Consider the following 24,894-nt stretch of genomic DNA (forward strand, 5'->3'; position numbering starts at 1 on the left):
ATTATATATTTTTTTAGTTTCACCGGTTCGGTTTTTGAAGACATGGAACCGGATCCGGAACCGGTCCAAACCGGTCCGGTTCGGTTTTTGACTTTTTGGTCAATTCGGTTTTTTTCCAGTTTGGTTCGGTTTGGTTCGGTTTGGTTCGGTTCTGATTTCCGGTTCGCCCGGTTCGCCGGTTTGAGTGCCTACCCCTAGTATAAATATATTTCATATCACAAGTTAAAATGTCAGAAAATACAAGAAGGTAAGCCTAATGTTATCTCATCTCATGACAATAAAGCCTAATGTTAATTGCATGGTGGCATGAAATTTCATAAGATGGAGACTTAAGGTTATTTCTCTTTGTAAGTGTCACTGTCCTGCATGCAGCAGCTTGTAAGATGGCGAAGAAAGGTGGAATTTTCAGGTATGCAGATGGTGTGGACAAGTTATTATTGGTTTTGGGGACTCTGGGTAGCACTGGAGATGGGTTGATGACACCGTTGATGATGCTGGTCCTCAGCCGTGTGATCAACGAATACGGAGGCGGTACTTTCTCCAGTGACATTGTGGACAAGGTATGCAAAATCATGGAACTAACTGTCATGGCTTTCAAACTGTCCTGAGGTATTGAATTTTGGTTAGTCTTACCAGTTCATATGGCTAAGAAAGTGCAACACATATTCTTTACAGTACTCACTCTGGCTGCTCTTTGTTGCAATTGGAGTTGGAATATCTGCTTTCATTGGTATTATGTTAACTTTGAGCCTTATTGGTTTTTGTGGCCAAGTCTTTACCCCTGAAAACATGTATTTCAACAACACTCATTTGATTGTATCATTTTGAATGTTGTGTGATTAATGTTATTGACCTGTCAACATTCAGGATTTGCAGAAGGAATTTGTTGGACCGGAACTGCTGAGAGACAGGCATCTCGCATGAGAATGGAATACTTCAAATCAGTCCTCAGGCAAGAAGTTGCCTTCTTTGACAAACAAGCTAATTCTTCCATGATCTTCAAAGTCATTTCTACTATCTCTTCTGATGCCCATTTAATCCATGACACAATAACCGAGAAGGTTTTCAATTGTTTATGGGCCTTGCTCTTCTTCTTCTTCTTCACTCTGTAATCTTGAATTGATCAACCTGTATTTCCTCTGTTTTTGTAGATACCGAATTGCCTGGCTCACCTCTCATAATTTATCATCTGCTTTTCATTTGGATTTGTACTGTCTTGGGGACTGGCAGTGGTTTCTCTTCCATTCTCACTCATGTTTATCGTTCCAGGATTTGTATTTCGGAAGGTACTCAAGGACTTGGGAGCTAAGATAAATGGTGCCTATGGGGTCGTTGGAGGTATTGCAGAACAAGCACTGTTTATTCATATGTTGGGGAGCATCAAATACTAAATAGGTTCAACATTGCTCTTGAAAAAAGTACACAACTTGGCATAAAGCAAGGTTTCTCAAAGGGATTACTGATAGGGAGCATGGGAAGGATTTATGCTGCTTGGGCTTTTCAGGCTTGGGTTGGTTGCAAACTTGTTACTGGGGAAGGAGAAAAAGGTGGCCATGTTTTTATTTCTGGAATCTGTGTGATTATGGGAGGATTGTAAGTTTCCTAAACTCAACAAAAAGAAAAAATAATAATAATAATAAATTTTCTAAGTTCAAAACTCTTGTAAGAATCAACGCACATCTTCAATCTTGTATTTTCAGGTCCATAATGAATGTGCTTCCAAATCTCTCTTTCATCACTGAGGCGCTGCTACCTGGATATTGGAGATGATTGACCGCATTCCTGTTATTGACTCAAAGGATTAAAAGGGAAATTTTTTAGCATATGTGAAAGGAGATATCAAATTTAGAGATGTTGATTTCTGCTACCCATCGAGATCGGATAGCCCAGTTCTTCAAGGACTCAATCTTAAAGTCCAAGCTGGTAAGATGGTGGGTCTAGTTGGAGGCAGTGGTTCTGGCAAGTCAACAATCATTTCTTTGCTTGAAAGATCTTATGATCCAGTGAATGGAGACATTCCTCTTGATGGACACAAGTTAAAGAACTTTCAACTGCAATGGTTGAGATCCCAGACGGACTGGTCAATCAAGAGCTAATTCTCTTTGCAACATCCATAAAAGAGAATATCTTATTCGGAAAGGAAGGAGCTCCAATGGAACACCTATTAAGTGCATCTAAGGCGCAAAAGCACATGACTTAATTGTTAAACTACCTCAAGGATATGACACTTAAGTATGCGACAATATTCCACTCATTCCAAGTTTCCATCAAAAGTAGTACTATTTATAGCTATATATGACTATAAATGTTTTACCTTTCACTTCAGGTTGGGCAATTTGGAGTCCAATTGTCTGAAGGACAAAAGCAAAGGATTTCCATAGCAAGAGCAATAATCAGAAACCCGGAAATTCTTTTGCTTGATGAAGCCACTAGTGCTTTGGATGCTCAATCTGAAAAAATGGTACAAGAAGCCTTAAACCAAGCTTCACAAGGAAGAACAACTATTGTCATAGCTCACCGCCTCACCACTATTTGCGAGGCTGATTTGATAGCTGTTCTTCAATCAGGGAGAGTGATTGAAATAAGATCTCACGATGAGTTGGTCCTGTGAACAATGGAGAAGGTGGAGCTTACAGCAAAAAACCATGCACAATGGTTGCCCTGACATTCCCTATAATGTACAAGACATTATAGACCACAAAATGAAGCATCAACAGACTCCACAGACACCAAAAAGTGTGAGATCAAGCCTGCAAAACAGCCCAGAGTATCCAGTCATTCCAGTATTTTCCCCCAGTATTCCAAACTCATTCGAAATGCAGCAGTGTGATGAGTCTGACATCAAAAAGTTACCGGACAGTTCTTATCCTTCCTCTTCCCGTTGGCGTTTATTGCAAATGAATGCACCAGAGTGGAAACAAGAAATACTAGGGTGTCTTGGGTGTGCTGGCTTCAGATTTGTTCACCTAATTCATACCTATTTCTTAGGAACAATTGTATCCATTTACTTCCAACCAGAAAATTCCACCATCAAATCAGACATCAAAATGTACTACTACATCTTCTTAAGCCTAGCAGTTTTCAGCTTCATTGCCAATCTCCCCCAACATTACAATTTTGCAGTTATGGGAGAGCGATTATCCAAAAGGGTTCGAACAAAAATGCTTGAAAAGATTCTCACTTTTGAGATAGGGTGGTTCGATCAAGATGAGAACACAACTGCTGCCATCTGTGCAAGACTAACTACTGAAGCAAACATGGTTAGGTCCCTAACCGCAGATCGTATGCCAATATTGGTGCAGGTTTTCTACAGTGCCTACCTGGCTTTTGTGATTGGACTAATAGTCACATGGAGGATATCCATTGTAATGATTGCAATACAGCCCTTGCTCATAGGAAGCTTCTATTCAAGGAGTGTTCTAATGAAGAGTATGTCTACAAAAGAAAAGAAAGCACAGGCTGAGGGTAGTCAACTAGCAAGTGAAGCTGCTTTCAACCACACGACTATCACTGCATTTTCCTCTTAGACAAGGATATTAAATCAATTTGGAGCTGCAATGAAAGGCCAGAAAGCAGAACATCAAACAGTCATGGATTTTAGCTTTTTGTCTGTTCAGCTCCCAATTCTTAAACACAGCTGCAATAGCTGGTATGGAGGGAGGTTAATGAATCAGAAGCTAGTAAAAGCATCGCAGATGCAGATGCAGATGCAGGAAGCATCGCAGATGACATGTATCAAGCTTTCTTTGTCTTAATGAGCACTGGTGTTGATGCTCTTTTTGGGAGGTCAACTTAGATATAGGTGGAATGGTGGATGATGAGTGAAGTTGAGGACCTTCAGCATGTGTGTGAAGATTTGGGCAAGCGATGGGCAAGCGATAAATATAAAGAAGACAAGATATACGTGGTTCACCCTTAATGAATAGGCTACGTCCACGGAGAAGTATGTTCTCATTATAATAATGTATGATTACATTTGTACATGGGGTTAGGTCCAAATATAAAGATAACAAGTGAGATGCCCAGTCCAGTCCTGGGATCCAGAAGAGAGAGAGTCCAAGGCCCAACGGTCAGGATCCAAGACCTCTTTCCAAGTGGAGAGTGGTCTTCTTTTATAGGTGAGGGAGAGTCTTTACTTCTGGTAGTTTTCCGATGTGAGACTCCTCTTGCTTTGCTTAGAGTTGTGACTTGTGGTAATGCTTCTTTGGCTAAGGTGATTACCTCTCAAAGCATGACACGTGGTTGATCTAGCCAAGCTAGTTGCTCGGTCAGTTACGGTACCAACAGTAGTCCCCCAAGTTCGCGAGTAAGAAGGTATTTCTTGATTGGGGATTTGTAATTTTAAGTGCACTGGCCGAGCAACACCACAGTATATCTTCCAGTCTGTATAATGCACTACCCATAGTCCCCCAAGTCCCCGAGTAAGAAGGACATTAGAGGGAGAGAACTTGGCACGAGGGTGCCGAAGGTTAAGGGGTTACCGAAGGCACAAAATTGCATGTGGCAGGGTGAAGTGGCCAGGCACAAAGGTACCGAATGCAACACAAAGCTTGCATGTCGCAAGGCGATATGGCTAGGCATGGGGGTGCCGAAGGCGACACAAAGCTTGCATATCGCAAGGCCATGGGCCTAGGCACGAAGGTGCCGAAGGTGACACAAAGCTTGCATGTCGCAAGGTGATGTGCTAGGCACGGGGGTGCCTAAGGCGACACAAGATGTGGCTAGACACGGGGGTGCTGAAGGTGACACAAAGCTAGCATGTTGCAAGGCAATGTGGCTAGGCACGATGGTGCCGAAGGTGACACAAAGCTTGCATATTACAAGGCAATGTGCTTAGGCATGCGGGTGCCGAAGATATAAAACTTGCATCTCGCAGAGAAGGTGCCGAAGGCATAAGACTTGCATGTTGCAAGATAAAATGTCAAAGGGCATAGGGTGCCGAAGGTACAAAGCTTGCATGTCTCAAGGCAATGTGCCTAAGCACGAGGGTGCCGAATGTGTAAAGCTTGCATGTCGCAAAGCAATGTGTGTAGGCAAGACGTTGCCAAAGGCAATATAGCTAGGCACGGGGGTGCTGAAGGCGACACAATGCTACCATGTTGCAAGGCAATGTGGCTAGGCACGATGGTGTCGAAGGTGACACAAAGCTTGCATGTCGTAAGGCGATGTGGCTAGGCACGAGGGTGTCGAAGGCAACACAAGATGTGGCAAGGCACAAGCTAGGCACGAGAGTGTCGAAGGCAACACAAGATGTGGCTAGGCACGGGGTTGCCGAAGGCGACACAAAGCTTGCATGTCGCAAGGCAATGTGGCTAGGCACGAGGGTGCCGAATGCGACACAAAGCTTGCATGTCGCAAGGCAATGTGGCTAGGCACGAGTTTGCCGAAGGCGACACAAAGTTTGCATGTCACTAGGCAATGTGGCTTGGGTACAAGGGTGCCGAAGGCAAAAAGGAAGTTGCCAAGGGTGCTGAAGGGCAAAATGAAAGTGTACATTTTTTTATTATTATTTGGAGAAATAATAATAATAGCTTCTTTTTTTTCTTTTGGACAGCTTGGGGTCTAAATTGTTTCGGCATGGTCCTTGCCAAACGGCAAGGGACCAAGATGCCCTGGGCTTTCGGCTAGCAAGGGCTGGGCCTCGGAATAATGGCCAAAAGTTTGGGCTTCAGCAAGTCTTAGGAAAAGGTGGAATCTAGGCTCTATCTTCAGCAACGAGGCTGGGATTTGGAATTTTTAGACAAAAAGCTGGGCTTTCAGCTCGCCAAGGTTGGGCCTCGAGATTTTAGCAACAAGGCCCTAGGGTTTGAAGGGGATGTGCGTATTTTCTTTAATCAAACCTGCCGTTCGACAAGGTCAAGTTGAAAGGGAGCTGCAGTACTGCTCTGCAAGGGTTTCGAATTCATTTCCTTGGGATTTCGGCACCCATTCCTTCAGCAAGGTCATTAGAGACCCGATTGTTTCTGTTCAGCCCTTTGCGTTTTTGGCAAGACCCACGAGGTGGGTGCGTCCGCCTGCTTCAGCAAGGCCCTTGACGTTCGGCAAGGGCTGGGTTTCGACAAGATGGCAAGGGCTGGGTTTCGACAATATCTTCAGCAAGACAGTGATTTTGAGCTGGTTTCGCCCGTCACAGCTTCGGAAGGAGGGTGATATTGAGCTGGCCTCTGTGTTGGAGGTTCAGCAAGGGTGGTTGCACCTTCTTGATTCCGTAAGTCCCCACTTGCTTCCACGTTCCCCTTGCCGAATGGCAAGGGATGGTTGAAAGTTTTTTGAGGTCTCCCCTTCGTGAGAGCTGGGTGTTGTTTGAAATTCGGTAGGTGGCTTGAGCAAGGATTTGTCGTTTGGTGGCACAGCTTCAGCACCTGGGTTTGAAGCTTTCAAGAACCTTCAGCGTGGGACCTGCCGATCGGCAAGTGTCCCTTGTGAGTTTGGGAAACACCCACCTTTCGGCAGGGCCTGGTGTCTTCAACCCTTGCCGAACAGCAGGAGCCATTTGGAGGAGAAATTTGGGGGCTGCTCAAGGGAAATTTTTCACGGGACCTACCGTTCGGCAGCACACATCCAGCACGGGTTGTTTTGGCAGCACACCTTCGGCAGGTTTGGAGAAGAATTTCGGGTAAGGTCCTTGGAGCTGAGCTACTGTCGTTCCACAAGAGAGCTGGGCAATTGAGGCTTGGCTTTCGGCAAAGAGTTTTAGTTTCGTAGCCGGGACTGGGCCCTCTGAATTTTGGTCATGTGCTCTTTTATTTCTGCTCGACCCTTGCCGTTCAGCAAGTGTGGGAAAATTGGGAAATATTGAGGTCACCGGACATGGAGGGTTGCCTTGTTTGAACTTACTGTGATGATTTGTGTTGTGAGCTCGAAATTTCTTTCACGGCAAGGCCATTTTGAATTGTACTCCCGTTTAGCAACCTCAATCTTAATCGAGTGGTCTATTGTTGTGTCTAGCAGGAGCTGGGTATGAAACAATTTGGCGAAACTTTGAGGCTGAGCTTGTGAAGGTTGGCGAAAATTTGGAGCGGAGGAATTCGAGAGAACTTTAGGGTTTAGGGTTCTTGGGTCTGTGCAATTGGCTTCAGTCAGCTCACTAGCTCCGTTCGGCAAGAGTCTATCACTCGGGTCTTGTGAGTTTTGACTTGAAGGTTGAGCACCGCTCATCTCAAAGGAAAGCTGCCCGGGCCAATCAGTTTGATGTTTTCTTCTATGTTTGTATGAAAATTTTGGTCAATTGGCTTCAGAGACCAATCTGTAGTAACTAATGTGCAAGAGGTGAGGTCCACCACTTTCTCTTGGAGTGGAATTTTGGAACTGCTTCTTCAGCTTTGGACGGAAGCTGTTGCCCGCTTAATGGGGTGGTGAAAAGAGGGGATATTCAAATGCTATGATGCCTTGGGAGATATGATTAGAGATTGCCGTGCGGAATATTGGTACCCTCGGCATGCCGGATCCAAGTTATTCCTCTGTTGAAGACATTATGGGTGTCTTGAGAATTTTTAGGTGGCTAGACAGATCGGTGAGAGTGACATGGTGCCTCAAATATGAGATAAATCTTTAATTTGGAGATGAGCGACTGCAGATGAGGTGCCATTTGGTAGTTTGCGTGAGCCTTGCTTCAGATACGATAACTTCTACTTCTACTTCTTGGGGTGTCCTGCGTTCAGAATTTTTGAATTTGCTGTTTTGAGTCGGGCCGCGCAGCAGTGGTCTGGGCTCTAATTGGGTCTTCTGTAAGACGTTTGACAAAGTGGGTGTCTTGATAAATTCAGTAGTTAGGTACTGCATGGATTTTTGACAAGAGAACTTGGGATTGGCATTTGTCAAGGCATGGGAGTCTCACAGCACTATAGATAGATGCCCCATACATGTAATTAGAGGTGGCCTCCGTTGTCTTGACTTGGACATCATGCATATCTTGAGCAATTGATTGAGACATGGTGGGTCTATTTATGTGTATGAGATTTGCTTTAGATGTAGCTTGTCTAAGATACTTGGATTTGGTTGTGCTAAAAAGAGTTTGGGCATTGGGTGTTGTACAGCACTTGCAACTAGTTGTTTGTCTCCTGGAAGCGAACCACGTGGGCATTGGGTACCCAATATTTTGCCCAAGACGTGTAGAATATACAAGGGCCCCCAAACTTTCTTCTTCAAAGAGGTGCCGAATGGCACTTTGAATTGAGATGGTGGTTTGGCCATGCAAGCCATGCAAGACATGAAAAAGGGTAGCTACATTCTTAATGGCTAATAGATTAGTGGACTTGTACCATTTATGTCGGCAAATGGGAATAAAATAAAGACACTAGATGAGAAATGGAGATCTTATCTTTTGGGAGCCCACTCATCAATATTCACCAAAGGTGCCGAGCGGCAAGGCATGTAAAGGAAAGCTAGGGTGGCCTACATATTTCCTCTTCTTCTAGATTATTATATTGCAAGGATTCATCTTCTGCATCACTCTTGTCGGACAGCAAGTTAGGTGATGTTGATTGTAGGGGTGTCGAAGGGCAATGAAGAAAGGGAAGAACGACAAACTGTTGATGCTCTTTTTGGGAGGTCAACTTAGATAGAGGTGGAATGGTGGATGATGAGTGAAGTTGAGGACCTTCAGCACGTGTGTGAAGATTTGGGCAAGCGATGGGCAAGCGATAAATATAAAGAAGACAAGATATACGTGGTTCACCCTTAATGAATGGGCTTCGTCCACGGAGAAGTATGTTTTCATTATAATAATGTATGATTACATTTGTACATGGGGTTAGGTCCAAATATAAAGATAACAAGTGAGATGCCCAGCCCAGTCCTGGGATCCAGAAGAGAGAGAGTCCAAGGCCCAAAGGTCAGGATCCAAGACCTCTTTCCAAGTGGAGAGTGGTCTTCTTTTATAGGTGAGGGAGAGTCTTTACTTCTTGTAGTTTTTCGATGTGGGACTCATCTTGCTTTTCTTAGAGTTGTGACTTGTGGTAATGCTTCTTTGGCTAAGGTGATTACCTCTCAAAGCATGACACGTGGCTGATCTAGCCAAGCTAGTTGCCCGGTCAGTTACGGTACCAACAACTGGTAGTAAAAGCATCACAGATACAGGAAGCATGACCTCTGATCTAGCAAGAGGTGGGAGGACCATCAAATCAATATTTTCTATCTTAGACTGAGAAAGTGAGATTTCCTCTGAAGAGCTTAAAGGGTTAACTTTAAAAAGGCTCTCAGGGGTCACATAGAACTAAGAGATGTTGTATTCTCTTACCCCAGACAGGCCTGACCAGATGATCTTCAAGGGCCTGAGTCTCAAAATACAAGCTGGAGACACAATAGCACTAGTGGGAAAGAGTGGTTCAGGCAAAATCCACTGTCATTGGCTTGATTGAAAGATTCTATGACCCATTAAGCGGATCGGTATCCATAGATGGATGCGACATCAAGAGCTATAATTTAAAGAGCTTAACATCTCAAACTGCCTACCATAGTCTATGTCAAAGAGAACCCATTTCATGAAACATAGTCTATGAAAGGCAGCAAAGATGGCCAATGCTCATGAGTTCATAAGGTAAGGCTACATAAATTTTCCTCCACACCACATTGCAACAGAGAGACATTCAACATTTAATTGTTGGGTCCTAATGAAAATGCATTTTTTTATGTTGCAGCTCCATGGAAGAGGGATTTGAAACTTACTGTGGAGAAAGAGGAGTTCAACTATCAGGAAGGCAGAAGCAGAGGAGCGCGCTTGCACGAGCCATACTAAAGAACCCAACAATCCTTCTGCTGGATGAAGCAACTGTTGACTTGTATATACTTAATTGTACATAATAGCAGATGAGCATAGTTAGAGGCTTCCTCATACCCGGAAAGAAAAAAAAGAAAAAAAAAAAAAAGAAAAAAAAAAAAAGGCTTCCTCATAGGAGTTGACTTATAGCCTTTATTTTCTTTCCATTCTTGTAATTGGCTGTGTACTATTAAATCCTCCTTTGGGAGAAGAATAAGACATAAGACTATTCCTGTATCTCTAGAGAAATCAACATGGTATCAGAGCTCTCTAGAGAGGAATTTTAAAACCTTTAACAGGTTTACTCCAAATTAGCCAGAAATCCCTAATACCCTAAATACCCAAAACCTGCGCACCGCTACAGACAGTACCGACTTCTATTTTTTCCTGGTCTAATGGAAGATACAACAAATTCTTCTAATTCTCGGCCTCTTATATCTCTTCCAGCCAATTCCAATCATCACGATTTGATGAATGTCCAGTTGTTGCCAACTAAGCTTGATGGCACCAATTATCTGGCTTGGTCTCATTTTGTAAGATTATATATTACCGGTAAAGGTCGGATTGGATATTTGACTGGAGAGAAGAAGCAACCAGATGATACTGACCCAAAGTTCATAACATGGGTTGAAGAAGATGCTATGCTTAGATCATGGCTTCTCCAGGCTATGACCCCGGATATTAGTCTTGGCTATATGCGTCTCGACTCCGAGCATGCTATATGGGATGCGGTTTCTCAAACCTATTATGAGGGAGGATGTGATGCCCAGATTTATGAATTGAAACGTCGGATCCAAGCCACTACTCAGCAGCGTAAGATGTTGGAGACATATTTTAATTCACTCCAAGCTTTATGGCAAGAACTTGATTATTATCAGCCGTGGGACATGAAGTGTTCTAACGATACCGCTGCGTTGAAAAAACGGATCGAGAAGGAACGTACCTTTGAGTTATTGGCTAGTCTTAATCTGGATTTGGATCAAGTGAGAATACAGGTGCTTGGAAAGGATCCTTTTCCCTCTTTGCGTGAAGCCTATGCATATGTGCGTGCCCAAGCTCTCCACCGATCTACCATGGTTATGCCACCCTCTTTAGAAGGGTCTGCCTTGATTTCTACAGCAAACCATTTGTCTTAGGCACCACTAGTACACCAATCTAGTTATTCAGCTGCTGTCTCATCTGGTAATGTTGCTAAGAGTTCAAAATCTGATGATAAGGATGATTTGAAATGTGATTATTGTCATCAAACTAAGCATGTGAGAGAGCACTGTTTCAAGCTCAATGGTTATCCACCTTGGTGGCCTGGCAAGAAGGGTGAAAAAGCTGAAGGCAGCAAGAGAGGAGGCGGAAAAAGGAGCCGTTCCAGCTTCAAAGCCTATCACACATCTTCTAGTGATCAGAATGACCAACCCACATCTCAACTTTCTTCTGCTCAGATGGAACAAATCGCTCAAGAGTGTGCTCGCTTGCTCTCTGATAAAGGATCTAAAGGGGCTTCCATTTCCTTAGCCACCTCATCAGGTAACTTTGGTTGTTGTCTTAGTGCATATGGTAAGTCTTTCTCGGACTCTTGGATTATAGGTACAGGGGCAACTGATCACATGACTTCTAAACTTGATTTCTTCTCTCGTTATTCATCCCCTAGTAAGACTTGTGTTACCACTGTCGATGTTTCACCCACTCCTGTGGTTAGTAAAGTCTCTGTTTTTCTTTCAAATTCTCTGTCCCTCTCTAATGTTCTCCATGTTCCTGGATTGTCTAACCATTTATTGTCAATAAGTCAGCCTACTAAATCTCTATTGAGGCCCAAAAAATCCACGCTTCGGCCCAAATAAATTCTCGGCCTAATGCGATACCTTATCCCAATTTGGGCAGCGAAAGTTCGTCATATACGCTTTGCACACATACCAAGCCAAGCAAATAAGCAACATGCCACGCTACAAGCTGAAGTGGGCCCAAGCCACGCAAGATGCCTGGGGCTTGCTTGAGTGGGTTGTGGTATGGATGGTAATAAATTATCATGAGGCCCATTGATGGGCCGAGAAATGGAAGTCCGGGGTTGCTTGGGAGCCTCGGGACTCAAGCCCATTTCATAGGCCCAAACATGTGGGTAAGCACAAGAGAGAAAAGAATAGCTCATCACTCCAAAGAAAAATAACCCAACCAAAGACAACCCACACCTAGAGAGCAAGCTTCCTCTCTTGCCAGCAAAAACCCAACAATCTCGTGCACTATTCACTCTTCTTCTCCATTTTCTTCTTCTGACAGACCATTTTCACATTTGATAGAATTTTTGTCAAGCTGCCGAAAGAACATTGTTCTTTCTTTCTCTCTTCTCAGCCAAATCAGCCTGCAAACCTGTTTTTCCTCACCTTAAACACTCTCATTTCTTCCTAGGAAGCCATACTTTCCTCTTTGGTGCTAAGCTCATGCTGATTTTGCTTCCATGCCACAAGCCTCTCATGCAAAGCTAGAAAATTTATCTGGAAGCCTCAAGAAATCATCTGTAAGATGTTGTTATTTTCATTGGTGAAGGTAACCAAGGTGTTTTCCTAAGGCATCTCAGTCCTTTCGAAGCATTCTTGGGGCTTGATCTTCGAACTCAGGCTCAAGGAGCAATTTCATCCATCTGCCATTTACGGTAGTCCAGCCCGTTTGTAGCTGCCGGAAGAAAAAGGCTCCTACAATCTCTAAATTGCTTTGTCACCTTTTATGACACTCATTGTGTAATTTAGGATCAACGGATAGGGGCAACGATTGTTCGTGGTAGTGAGAAAGAGGGCCTTTATCTCTTGGATGACCTAGTTGGCTATACTAGTTCCCCCACAGGTCATGCACTTCAGTCCATTACTGACTCATCCTGGGACATTTGGTTATGGCACAAACGATTGGGACACCCATCATTTATCTATTTACAAAAATTGTTTCCTTCCTTATTGTCTTTGGTTGATCTTTCTCAATTTAAGTGTGAAATTTGCGAACTTGCTAAGCATTATCGTGTTTCTTACCCATTAAGTATTAATAAAAGTTCTGCACCTTTTGCTCTTGTCCATAGTGATGTTTGGGGTCCTTCTCGGGTGTCAAATTTATCCAGTTCCAAATGGTTTGTCACATTCATTGACTATTATTCCTGACTTACTTGGGTTTATTTGATGACTAACAAAAGTGCAGTTTTCTCTATTTTTCAATCCTTTCACCAAATGATCCATACACAATACAATTCTAAGATTAAAGTCTTCTGCTCAGATAATGGGGGTGAGTACATCAATTTTGGTCTCAAAACCTATCTTTTGGATCATGGCATTATTCATCAACGATCTTGCAGCTATACCCCTCAACAGAATGGAGTAGCTGAACAAAAAAATCGCTATCTTCTAGAAGTTGCTCGTTCCCTACTTCTTTCCATGTATGTACCAAAGTCTTATTGGGGGGAGGCTGTCCTTACCCCTGCTTATTTGATCAATAGGATGTCTTCTCAAGTTCTCAAATTTCAAACTCCCCTTCAGGTGTTCACTGCTGCATGTTCTCCTTCTACTGTTAATCATCTTCCTCCTTGAGTGTTTGGTTGCATTATTTTTGTGCATCTTCATCATAGTGGTAAGCTTGACCCTCATTCCCTCAAATGTATTTTTCTTGGCTACTCTGCCACTCAGAAGAGGTGCAAATGTTATCATCCTCCTTCCAAAAAATTCTTTGTTACTAAGGATGTTACTTTTCATGAGGAACATGCTTATTTCTCTCATCTAGATTCTGAGACTTCTCTTCAGGGGGAGAATATAAGTAGTGAAGATAATTCTTATGGTGTGCCAATGTTTAAGTTGGAAAAAATTGAAAAAAATGATAGTGGAAGAGAAGGCAATTCCTTGACTCTCCCACCTGTGGGTCATCGTATAACACCATATGATTTGGTGTATACAAAAAGAGATAAGGTGCCCTTTCAGAGAAATGATCAATCTGCTGCCCCGGTGACAGGTAATTCAGAGGTAGAGTTTGTTGATCCTTCTTTTTCTTTACTTGAAAATAACCCTATAAACTCTGTTCCTCCAATTGATAATGAATTACCTATTGCCTTAAGGAGACCACTTCGTTCTTGCCCGTCAAATTACAAACACCCTATTTCAAATTTCATGTCTTCTCATCATCTCTCCCCATGTTTTAAATCATTTGCCTATCAGTTGTCTTATGTATCTGTTCCTCAAAAATTGTAGGATGCACTAGATAATCCAAGGTGGAAGGAGGCGATGTATGAGGAATTGAGAGCTCTACGAAAGAACTCTACTTGGGAGATGGTGGAGTTGCCAAAGGGGAAGAAAGTTGTTGGTTGCAAATGGGTGTTCACAATAAAACATAAGGCATATGGCTTTGTTGACAGATACAAGGCAGGGTTGGTGGCAAAAAGGTATACTCAAACCTATGAGATAGATTACCAAGACACATTTGCTCCAGTTGCAAAGATGAACACAATTCGGGTCTTTTTATCTTTAGCAGCTAACTTGGGGTAGACTCTTCAACAATTTGATGTGAAGAATGCTTTCCTCCATGGAGACTTAGAGGAGGAAGTATACATGGACATGCCTCCAGGTACAGATAAGATCTCTCAAGGGAAAGTATGGAGACTGAGAAAATAATTGTATGGCGTAAAACAATCTCCTAGGGCATGGTTTGGTAGATTCTCTCAAGCTATGCAAAAGTATGGATATCGTCCTAGTCAAGCAGATCATACATTGTTCCTACGACATTCTCGGGATGGTAGGATTACTATTGTTATTGCTTATGTAGATGATATCATTATGACAGGGGACGATATAGAGGAGATCAGTAAGCTGAAGATACATTTGGCCAAGGAATTTGATATCAAAGACTTGGGGACTCTACAATATTTTTTAGGCATTGAAGTGGCACATTCAAAAGAAGGAATCTTTGTATCACAAAGACAATATGTACTTGATATTCTGACTGAAACTGGAATGTTAGCATGCAAGCCTGTGGACACTCCAATTGAACAAAATCATAGATTGGGAGAGCAAAATGATGATACACCTGTTGATGGAGGGAGATATCAAAGGTTGGTAGGGAAGTTGATATATTTGGCTCATACAAGACCAAATATAGCTTATGCAGTGAGTGTCGTCAGTCAATTCATGCACGAGCCACGTGAGGTCCACATGCAGGCAGTTGAAAAGATACTGAGATACTTGAAATCAGCACCTGGTAAAGGCCTTTTATTTTCAAAGCACGATAACTTTGCTATAGAGGCCTATACAGATGCAGATTGGGCTGGTCAGTTTCAGACCGGAGACCAACCACAAGATATTACACGTTTGTGGGTGGCAATCTAGTCAGTTGGCGTAGTAAAAAGCAATCAGTTGTTGCTAGATCTAGTGCTGAGGTTGAGTTTAGGGCTATGGCCCACAGTGTGTGTGAATTATTATGGTTGAAAATTCTATTTCGAGATTTGAGGATTGCTATTCGGGGTCCTATGAGATTATTTTGTGACAATAAGGCAGTTATGTTCACAACCCTATACAACATGATAGAACCAAACATATTGAGATTGACAGACACTTCATCAAGGAAAAATTATCGCAAGGATTGATTTGCACTCCTTACGTGAAAACCAATGATCAACTTGCTAATATTCTTACTAAGGGAGTTTCTAGCAAGGTGTTCGAGTCTTCTTTAGCCAAGCTGGGAATTCAAGATATCTATTCTCCAGCTTGAGGGGGAGTGTTGACTTGTATATACTTAATTGTACATAATAGCAGATTAGCATAGTTAGAGGCTTCCTTATAGGAGTTGACTTTTAGCCTTTATTCCATTCTTGTAATTGGCTTTGTACTATTTAATCCTCCTTTGGAAGAAGAATAAGACATACGACTTATTCCTGTATCTCTGGAGAAATCAACAGCAACTAGTGCACTTGATAGTGTGTCAGAGAATTTAGTCCAGGAAGCACTGAAAAAGATGATGGTTGGCAGAACATGTGTGGTTGTAGCTCACAGGTAGTCAAACAATATTGGTATAATATTTTTCAAGTTGTATTTCATTCTCCAAAAAAAAAGGTATTTATAGTACAAGGATGTAACCCTAGTAGGGTCAAACTAGGAAACAAGATAAAATCTTAATTACACAATATCTGTACAAAAGGAAAGAAATATAATCCTAATAAACTAGGAAATAAATATCCTAATTAAGCTAGGATCTCGCTAATACTCTCCCTCAAGTTGGAGCAAAGATGTCAAGCATGCCCAACTTGTCAAGCGAGTTGAGAAAGACCGTAGTAGACACAGCTTTCGTAAGAACATCTGCCAGTTGATACTCGGATGATACAAACGGAAAATAAATAATTTCAGCATCCATGGGTTTGTACGATTATGTTGCACAGGGTTATGCGCAATTGCAATTGCAGATTTATTATCACAATACAAATTCATAGGTTTCTGGGGTCCAAACCCAAGATCTCTCAACAATCTTCTCAACCATAGTAACTCGCACACACCTTGAGCCATCCCACGGTACTCGGCCTCGGCACTAGACCTAGACACCACTTTTTGCTTTTTACTCCTCCAAGTAACAAGATTACCACCAACAAATGTGAAATACCCAGACGTAGAACGTCTATCAGTGATTGAACCAGCCCAATCAGCATCTATGTACCCTTCCACATATGTATGAGCATACTTGCAAAACATTAACCTATTTCCAGAAGTTACTTTCAGATACCTCAAAATATGCATCACAGCACCCATATGATCTTCACTAGGAGAATGCATAAACTGACTCACTACACTCACTGCATATGCAATATCAGGACGTGTATGAGATAAATAAATCAATTTCCCCATAAGTCGTTGATAATGCTATTTATCTGTAGGGACTTGATCATGATACAACCTCAAGTTATGATTCTGTTTACTAGGGGTATCAATTGGTTTACAATCCAACATTCTAGTCTCTGCAAGTAAATCCAAAATATACTTTCTTTGAGGCAGAAAAATACCATGTTTAGATCTAGCAACTTCAATCCCAAGAAAGTACTTCAAATCACCCAATGACTTTATCTCAAACTCGGAAGCCAGATACTTCTAAAGATTATGCATTTCTGCTTGATCTTCTCTAGTCACAATCATATCATCAACATAAATAATTAAAGCTGTCAATTTACCTTTATCACGCTTTAGAAACAAAGTATGGTTTGAGTACTTTGCACATACCCAAATTTCTTCATAGATGCTGTAAATCTCCCAAACCACGCTCTTGGAGACTGCTTCAATCCATATAAAGACTTCCGCAGCTTACACACAACACCCTCCTTAGAGGTTACAAGAATACCAAGAGGGAGATCCATGTAAATCTCCTCCTTGAGGTCACCATATAGAAACACATTTTTGACATCGAATTGTAATAAAGGCCAATTGCGGTTAGCAGCCAGGGACAATAGTACACACACATGATTGAGCTTTTCTACTGGAGCAAAGGTCTCCAAATAATCCACTCCATAGGTCTGAGTATAACCCTTTGCTACCAATCTAGCCTTGTAACGGTCAATGGAACCATCAGTTTTATGCTTCAAAGTAAACACCCATCTGCATCCAATAGCTTTCTTCCCTCGTGGCAAAAGAACTAAATTCCACGTTTTATTCTTGTTCAAGGCATCCATTTCAACATTCATAGCATCCATCCATTTAGGGTTAGATAAGGCATCCTGCAGCTTAGTTGGCACACATATACTAGATAATTGACACAAATATGATGCATATGACTTAGACAAACGATGAGTTGACACATAATGACTAATGAGATATTTAGACTTGGCATGTATATCAGGAGAATATTGTACTTTAGGTTTCTTACGAGTGGTTCATGAGGGTAACTGATAAGTTGACACAGATAGATCATTATTTATTACCTCACTTGATTCACTATCATGAGTAAATTGGGGCACTGGCAGGGCAGAGGGAGGTATTGCATCGAACTCATCCATACAAGAATCACTGTCATTATTTTCATATACAGGCGACTGGTCACTTGCTTCAGTGTGACCGGTTGTTTCGACACCGAGAGCACCTGCTTCATCTCCAGATATGGGCGACCGGTCGAGTTCAAAAAGGCGATCAATCGTTTCTTCACAGATACCACAAGTTTCAAATTCAGATACGGGCGACTGGTCACTTGCTTCAGTGCGACAGGTCGTTTCCTTCCCGAGAGCAGTATCTTCAAACACATCATTCTCCAATCTAAGACTCTCTAATTCACTCCCCCTGAATTGGAGATGAGGGTGAGACATAATAGGGCACTTCTTCATGGAAAGTCACATCCAAAGTAACATGCACCTTCTGGGTAGGTGGATGATAGCACTTATAACCCTTATGAGTAGAAAATTAACCAATAAAGGCACATCACAAAGCACAAGGATCAACTTTACTTCGTTGATGAGAGTAGACATGAACATAGGCAACACACCCAAAAACTTTTGGGGGCAACTTGGAAACTAAGACAGGGGAAATATGGTCACCAAACACATCTTGTGGAGTCTTAAAATCAAAAACCCGGCTAGGAGCACGATTAATCAAATAGGCAATAGATAAAACATCATGCCCCCAAAGATGATAGAGAACAAACATGTCCAACATAAGTGAGCGGGCAACTTCAAGTAATTGACTATTCTTGCATTCAGACACACCATTCTGCTGAGGAGTAAATGAGGTTGTCGTTTGGTGAATAATAGCTTGAGCACGGAAGATGCCAAAGTGTTATTCACATATTCGCTTCCGTTATCAGTCTAGAATACTTTGACCCGAGCATGAAACTAAGTAGACACCATAGTACAGAACTCTGGAAGGATGGAAGCAACATCATGTTTATTTGTCAGCAAGAAAACCCAAGTGAGTCGAGTAGAATCATCAATAAATGTGATGAACCAACGAAATCCGTTCGAAGTAACGCGAGCCGGACCCCACACATTAGAATGCACTAAATCAAAAGGTTTTTCAGCTTTACTGTCACTCAAAGGAAATACAGTGCAATGACTCTAGACCAAAATACATGTCTCACACTTAAAACTGGACTCATCACAAAAGCGGAATAAATATGGAAACAGACGCTTAAGGTAGCCAAATGATGAGTGTCCCAAGCGATGATGCCATAACCAAATTTGTTGTTTGTCTTTGACACTACAATTTTAAACAGTATTAACGATATGATCACGAACTAGTGCAGAAGGTAATGTCAAATAATATAACCCCTCTATCTGTTTACCATGCTCAATCGTCTCGTGAGTCTTGAGATCCTTAAAAAAAAAAACAATGCGTAGGATAGAAAGTAGCAGAAGCATTAAGTGTATCAAGTAATCGAACAACAGATAACAAGTTACAATGGATATTGGGAACTAGTAACGCATGAGACAAGGACAGAGTAGAAGTGAGAGAGATTATGCCCTCACCAATAATTGGAGAGGGCAAGCCATTAGCACTAGTTTGATCAGAAGTACCAATGTCAATTATCCAAGTATTAGAGTTAGCACATGGAATAAAATCAGAAACACACAAATTTGTAATGGCAATAGCAACAGCACCAACAATGGAGTTATCACCCATGATTGTGGCAGAAATTCAACAGATCACAGTAGAGTATACAACGGAACGCAGCAGAGACACAAATATATATACACATGTACATTATATATTTATACTATATGTATATATATTATAATATACATATATACACGTATATACATGTATATTATTATTATAACATACCCATATATATTATCTATTATAATATACATACATATATATATATATGTATATGTATTATACCCATGTATATATTATAATATATAGATACACCTATATACACATATATTATATACATGTATATATGTACATATATATGTATATATATATGTATATTATAATATATAATATATACACATATGTATTTTATAATATATATAATATATATGTATATATACATACATAAATACACGTATATACATGTATATTATTATTATTATTATAACATACCCATATATATTATATATTATAATATACATACATATATATAAATATATGTATATGTATTATACCCATGTATATTATAATATACACCTATATACATATATATATACGTGTATATATGTATATTATTATAATATATATGTACGTTTATATTATTTAAAATATATAATATTATTATAATATACTTATATACATGTATGATGTATATACATATATATATATATTATGCATGTATATATACATATATATTATATATATATTATAAAATACATATATACATATATATATTTTTTTTTTTTTGAAAAAATAAAAAAATTCTAGTCATAGTCCAAGCATACATCAAACGCAGGATAAATGTTATCCAACTTAAACCAAGCCAAACCAATCTCTAAAAATAATTCATATCAAAACAATTTTGTGTAACAAACAAGCGGTTGGTTTACAATTCATCCCACAATAATCCTGCCGACCAAAGTCCACTAGCACTTGGAAGAATTAGAGTCGAGACGGCGGCTAACAGTCCTGTCTTGTCCTGTCTTGTGAGGATGTGAGATGGAAAGACTTTCTCGGCAATGCCCGTCACATGATTTGACATAAAGCTCTAATGCCACTTTTTAACTCCACAGCTCTTTCTTAAAATGTAATACATATATAAGGAAAAACTATTAACTAGAATGATTTGATTAACCTGCTGCCACTAATTGTTCCACTCCAAGGGGACAATTCAAGTTTAATCAGTTAATTAGATGCTAAAAAGGAACTAATTAAGCAGATATTCGTTGATCTTATTAGTTTGGCATGAGAAGCTATAGTTGAAGACAATAAAAGGAATCTACTTTGCTATAAATCGATCCATATGCACTGCCCATGGTCAAACAAAAAATATTTTAACTATTTATAATCTGTTACCAAACAAAAGATAAGAAAGTTGGTTTGCTAAAACATGCCCAAGAAACTCATAAATAGCTTCAGCTCCTACTCCTACTTCTCCTAGGGTTTATCTCTCTCATATATAATGTCAACAGAGTCTAGTCAGTAAAAAAGAGTCTTGAGTTGCAAATAAAAAGTCTTAGATTTCAAACTTTTATAACGTCATTTTGTATTTGTGTGGGAAATTTCCTTCCGCTCTAACTTTGATTATGCCTTGTACTTTAAAAAAAAGAAAACTACATGATGGATTGTGAAACAATATGACAGGAGAATATTCACAAAACATATTTTTTTTAAATTTAAAATTTTGGGTACTAAAATTGACCAAACTTTCAGCAAAACAAGAAGATGCATCCACTTGGTTTTGAGCATACAGAGAAGGGATCTTGGCGCTCTAATTCTTGCTACAATTGACTCATATTTTGTACTGTAATGGGTCAACCCTTTGCAAAAACGATATCACATTTGCAAGTGGGCTATTAATAATTATGGACTATATTCTAAGCAATGAGTCAGCAGATGATAAAACATGATTAAGAAAGAAACTAATTTATAATTTGAATTTTCCATACTTAGTACTCCAACCGTATAATGTGTATATAGTGACTTTGTATTTTCTTGTATAGTGACTTTCGTTCAACCCAAAGTTTCAAACATTGATGAAACCTACTGCATATTATTATAAACTTTATTCGGTCTCAGTTGAAGTAGATGTATATGTCCTCTAACCAACGTCCCTGAAGCATCTATGAGGTTGTTCATATTAATGTCATATAATAAATCATTTAAATTGCATATCAATTTACTTATTTCTATTCTGAATATTGCTCGACTCTTTACCTGTAAAGAGTCATTTTTTCTTACAGACAAATTACAGGAGAAATAACGCGAGAACATGACTATAATTTATGTGCAAGAAGAATGGCTCCTCAAGTATTTTTCCTCTAATTTTACGTCGTTAGCGTGATCATGGTGACAGCTCACGCACACACTGGATAACCGAAGCCAACTTGGGCGAAGCAGACCCAGTTTTGACTAGCAATATCTCGCTTTACGGCTTTAGCATATAGCCCCCAAAGATGACAATCGGCAAAGCCAGCCTCTTCCTTGTTGTCCCCAGTCGTATTTCGTATAATTCGGTCTGTAAAGCTAAGCAAGATGGACCCCACTTCCTCATCCCCTCTAAAACTACCAAACTAGCCCCACCGGCAAACTCGTCCTTCGTGAACCTCTGAGCTTCGTACAAAGTTTCTATTTTCTCATTCCCCACCTCTACGTGGCACCACCACCCTCCAAAGTCCAAAATTTTCTTTCTATATAAAAACCACACACAAGGCTCCACTCAGCTTTTCTATCGGCCGAGTCAGTGTCACAGTCTCTCTATCTCCAAAGCCGGCAACGGCATCATCATGAGGGTCCAATCATGGCTAGCCATCTGCTCCACAACTCACGACTCAATCATTCCCTTCTCTAAAACCGAGCCATCGCCGTCGTCTCGACCGAAACTCGGAGGTTCTGATACCAGCAGCTCCTCCGATTTTCCCAGTACCAGTACTAGCGACACCTCCAGTAGCAGCCTCCAAAGCAATCTCTCCCTCCAGACTCTGCCATCTCTCCCCTCCCTCCAGAAGCTCTCCCCTCTCGACTCCCTCGACCTCTCCGTCTCCCACCTCTGCTTCACCACTCTCACACCCCGACAGCCCTCTCTCCCGATCACCTGCCTCGCGGTGCACCGCGACCTTCTGTACGCCGCATCGGGCCACGAGATCAACATCTACGATCGAACTGCCTGCACGCATCTCGAGTCATTCAGCGCCCGCGATGCCGGTTCAGTTAAGGCCGTTAGTTTTTCTGACGGCAAGGTGCTCACTTCGCACCAAGATTCTAAAATTAGAGCCTGGCAGTTGACGACGGCGACTAAACGGCACAAGCTTTTAACAGTCCTCCCGACCGTCACCGACCGCCTGCGCAGTTTCGTCCTCCCCAAGAACTATGTCACCATCCGCCGCCACAAGAAACGGCTCTGGATCGAACACGCTGATGCCGTTACCGGCATCGCAGTTAATAACGGCTTGATTTACTCCGTTTCCTGGGACAAGAGCTTGAAGATTTGGCGGGAGACCGATCTCCGCTGCGTTGAGTCCGTTAAGGCGCACGAGGACGCCGTGAACGCGGTGGTGGTCTCGAACGACGGGACGGTTTACACCGGGTCGGCGGATCGCCGGATCCGGGTGTGGGCCAAACCATTTGGAGAAAAACGACACGTGCTGGTGGCGACTTTGGAGAAGCACAAGTCAGCGGTGAATGCTCTGGCCCTAAACGACGACGGATCGGTGCTGTTTTCTGGGGCTTGTGACCGTTCAATCTTGGTGTGGGAGAGAGAGGACAGTGCGAACCACATGGCGGTGACGGGGGCGTTGAGAGGGCACGGAAAAGCTATACTGTGTTTAATCAACGTCGGGGGCATGTTGTTGAGTGGGTCCGCAGATCGGACGGTCAGGATGTGGCAGCGTGGGGGAGACGGGAGTTTTAGCTGTTTGGCTGTTTTGGAGGGGCACGTGAGGCCGGTGAAGTCGTTGGTGGCGGTTGCGGACGGTGGTTCAAACGGTGTCGTTTCAGTTTACAGCGGGAGCTTAGACGGAGAGGTGAAGGTGTGGCATGTGTCGATTTCGAATGGGAACAGTGAGAATATTAATCCAGTGTGTGAGTTGAAAATGTAAGAAAAGAATTACGTACAGCAAGTACCATACAATCTACTGCGGCAGTAGCCCCGCCGCAGTCAAAGATCATTATCTGATTTTTTTTTTCTGGATGTGATTTGCTAGATTTTATATTTTATTTCTGGTGAAGATGTGATTTGTTAGATATGTAGATAGCATATATAATCATTGGTTTGTTTAATACAGACTTGTTTTGGTACGTTGATTAAAGATTTAGAAATGTGAAATATTGCAGCAGCTCCTCCAACTTCCAAGTCCAGTCTCTCTCTCTCTCTCTCTCTCTCTCTCTCTCTCTCTCTCTCTCTCTCTTTCTTCTACTAGTATTGTTGTTCATTGTTGTATGGATGTAACAGATGATGACTTTTGTGATTTCCCTAATATATCTAACGAAGAAGATGTCATCACTTTATTTGATCGACTGAAAGAAGAATATTATATTCAGTATTTAATGGGAAGAAGAAGAAGAGAGCAAGTCCTCAGCAGATGAAGACAAAAAACTACTTTGTGATTTCCATGTGCTTTGCTGCATAACACCCTCCAACTTCCAAGAAGGCTCCCTTAATTATACTACTTTGATTCCATAAGAAAAACAGATTAACAAGCACACGGCGTGCATTTCTATCCCAATCCACGCATGGCACATCTAGCTAGCTCAATGCATTATGCCTTAATTTGTTTCCACGCATTTAAATGAACTTAGTACACTTGCACGTCATTACTAATTAATTAGGGAATATATACAGAAAGTAGATGCGGGCAAGGCAAGTTGTTCAGAGTGCTGAGGTTACTCCCATTGCATCCAAGTTTGGATCTCCTTTTTTATATATTAGACTAATTTTTTAAATTATTATTTGTATAAATAAAATAATAAATGAAGAAAAATAATTTTGTTTCAGCCTTTGATGCTAAGGTAGTGGTTAGTAGAGCGGTTCATCAATATCGGTTTCTTAAATACAATGGTACTGGACAAATTCCCAAGTATATCATTTTATCCTTTGTCCTATCGAATAATGAAAGCTAGTAAATGCGAGCTGTCTCCTCATTGTCTCTGAAAAGAAGGGCGATTTAAACAGCACCAATTTGAAGTAATTAATTTAGATTGAAACTAAATTAATAATTAGTTACTAAAGGACAATCCTCCATTTTAAATCATTACCAACGACTAATGTGGCTTGATTCAAAATCTTAGTAATTAACAACGCAATGCATTTTGGATTGGATCATGTAGATCATTAGCAATTATGGAATTTTGAGCCTTGCATTTCATAAACTTTAGTCTACTCCAATAATCTAATGGTTCATATTATACGTACATCAGATTAATTGAATAGACAAGATTTTATGAAATTCACCAAAATGCATGGATTAATGGAGTGGACCAACTTAATAATCCTCACTATCAAATTGCCAACTTGCGCCTCATCCATTTTTCCCTTTTTCATTACTGTTTCAATAAAAATCAAGCAGA

At 41.1% G+C, this 24,894-nt stretch overlaps 1 protein-coding gene and 1 pseudogene across 1 annotated transcript; both read left to right on the plus strand.

The window, feature by feature from the left end:
- Positions 384-15,763, plus strand: LOC18791004 (annotated as a pseudogene).
- LOC18788230 (protein JINGUBANG) lies at positions 21,751-23,677 on the plus strand. Its single transcript, XM_007226383.2, has one exon. It carries the CDS (start codon positions 22,116-22,118, stop codon positions 23,424-23,426), a length of 1,311 nt encoding a protein of 436 aa, XP_007226445.2. The 5' UTR covers positions 21,751-22,115; the 3' UTR covers positions 23,427-23,677.

Source organism: Prunus persica, chromosome G1, assembly GCF_000346465.2.
Source record: "Prunus persica cultivar Lovell chromosome G1, Prunus_persica_NCBIv2, whole genome shotgun sequence".
NCBI classification, from domain to species: domain Eukaryota; kingdom Viridiplantae; phylum Streptophyta; class Magnoliopsida; order Rosales; family Rosaceae; genus Prunus; species Prunus persica.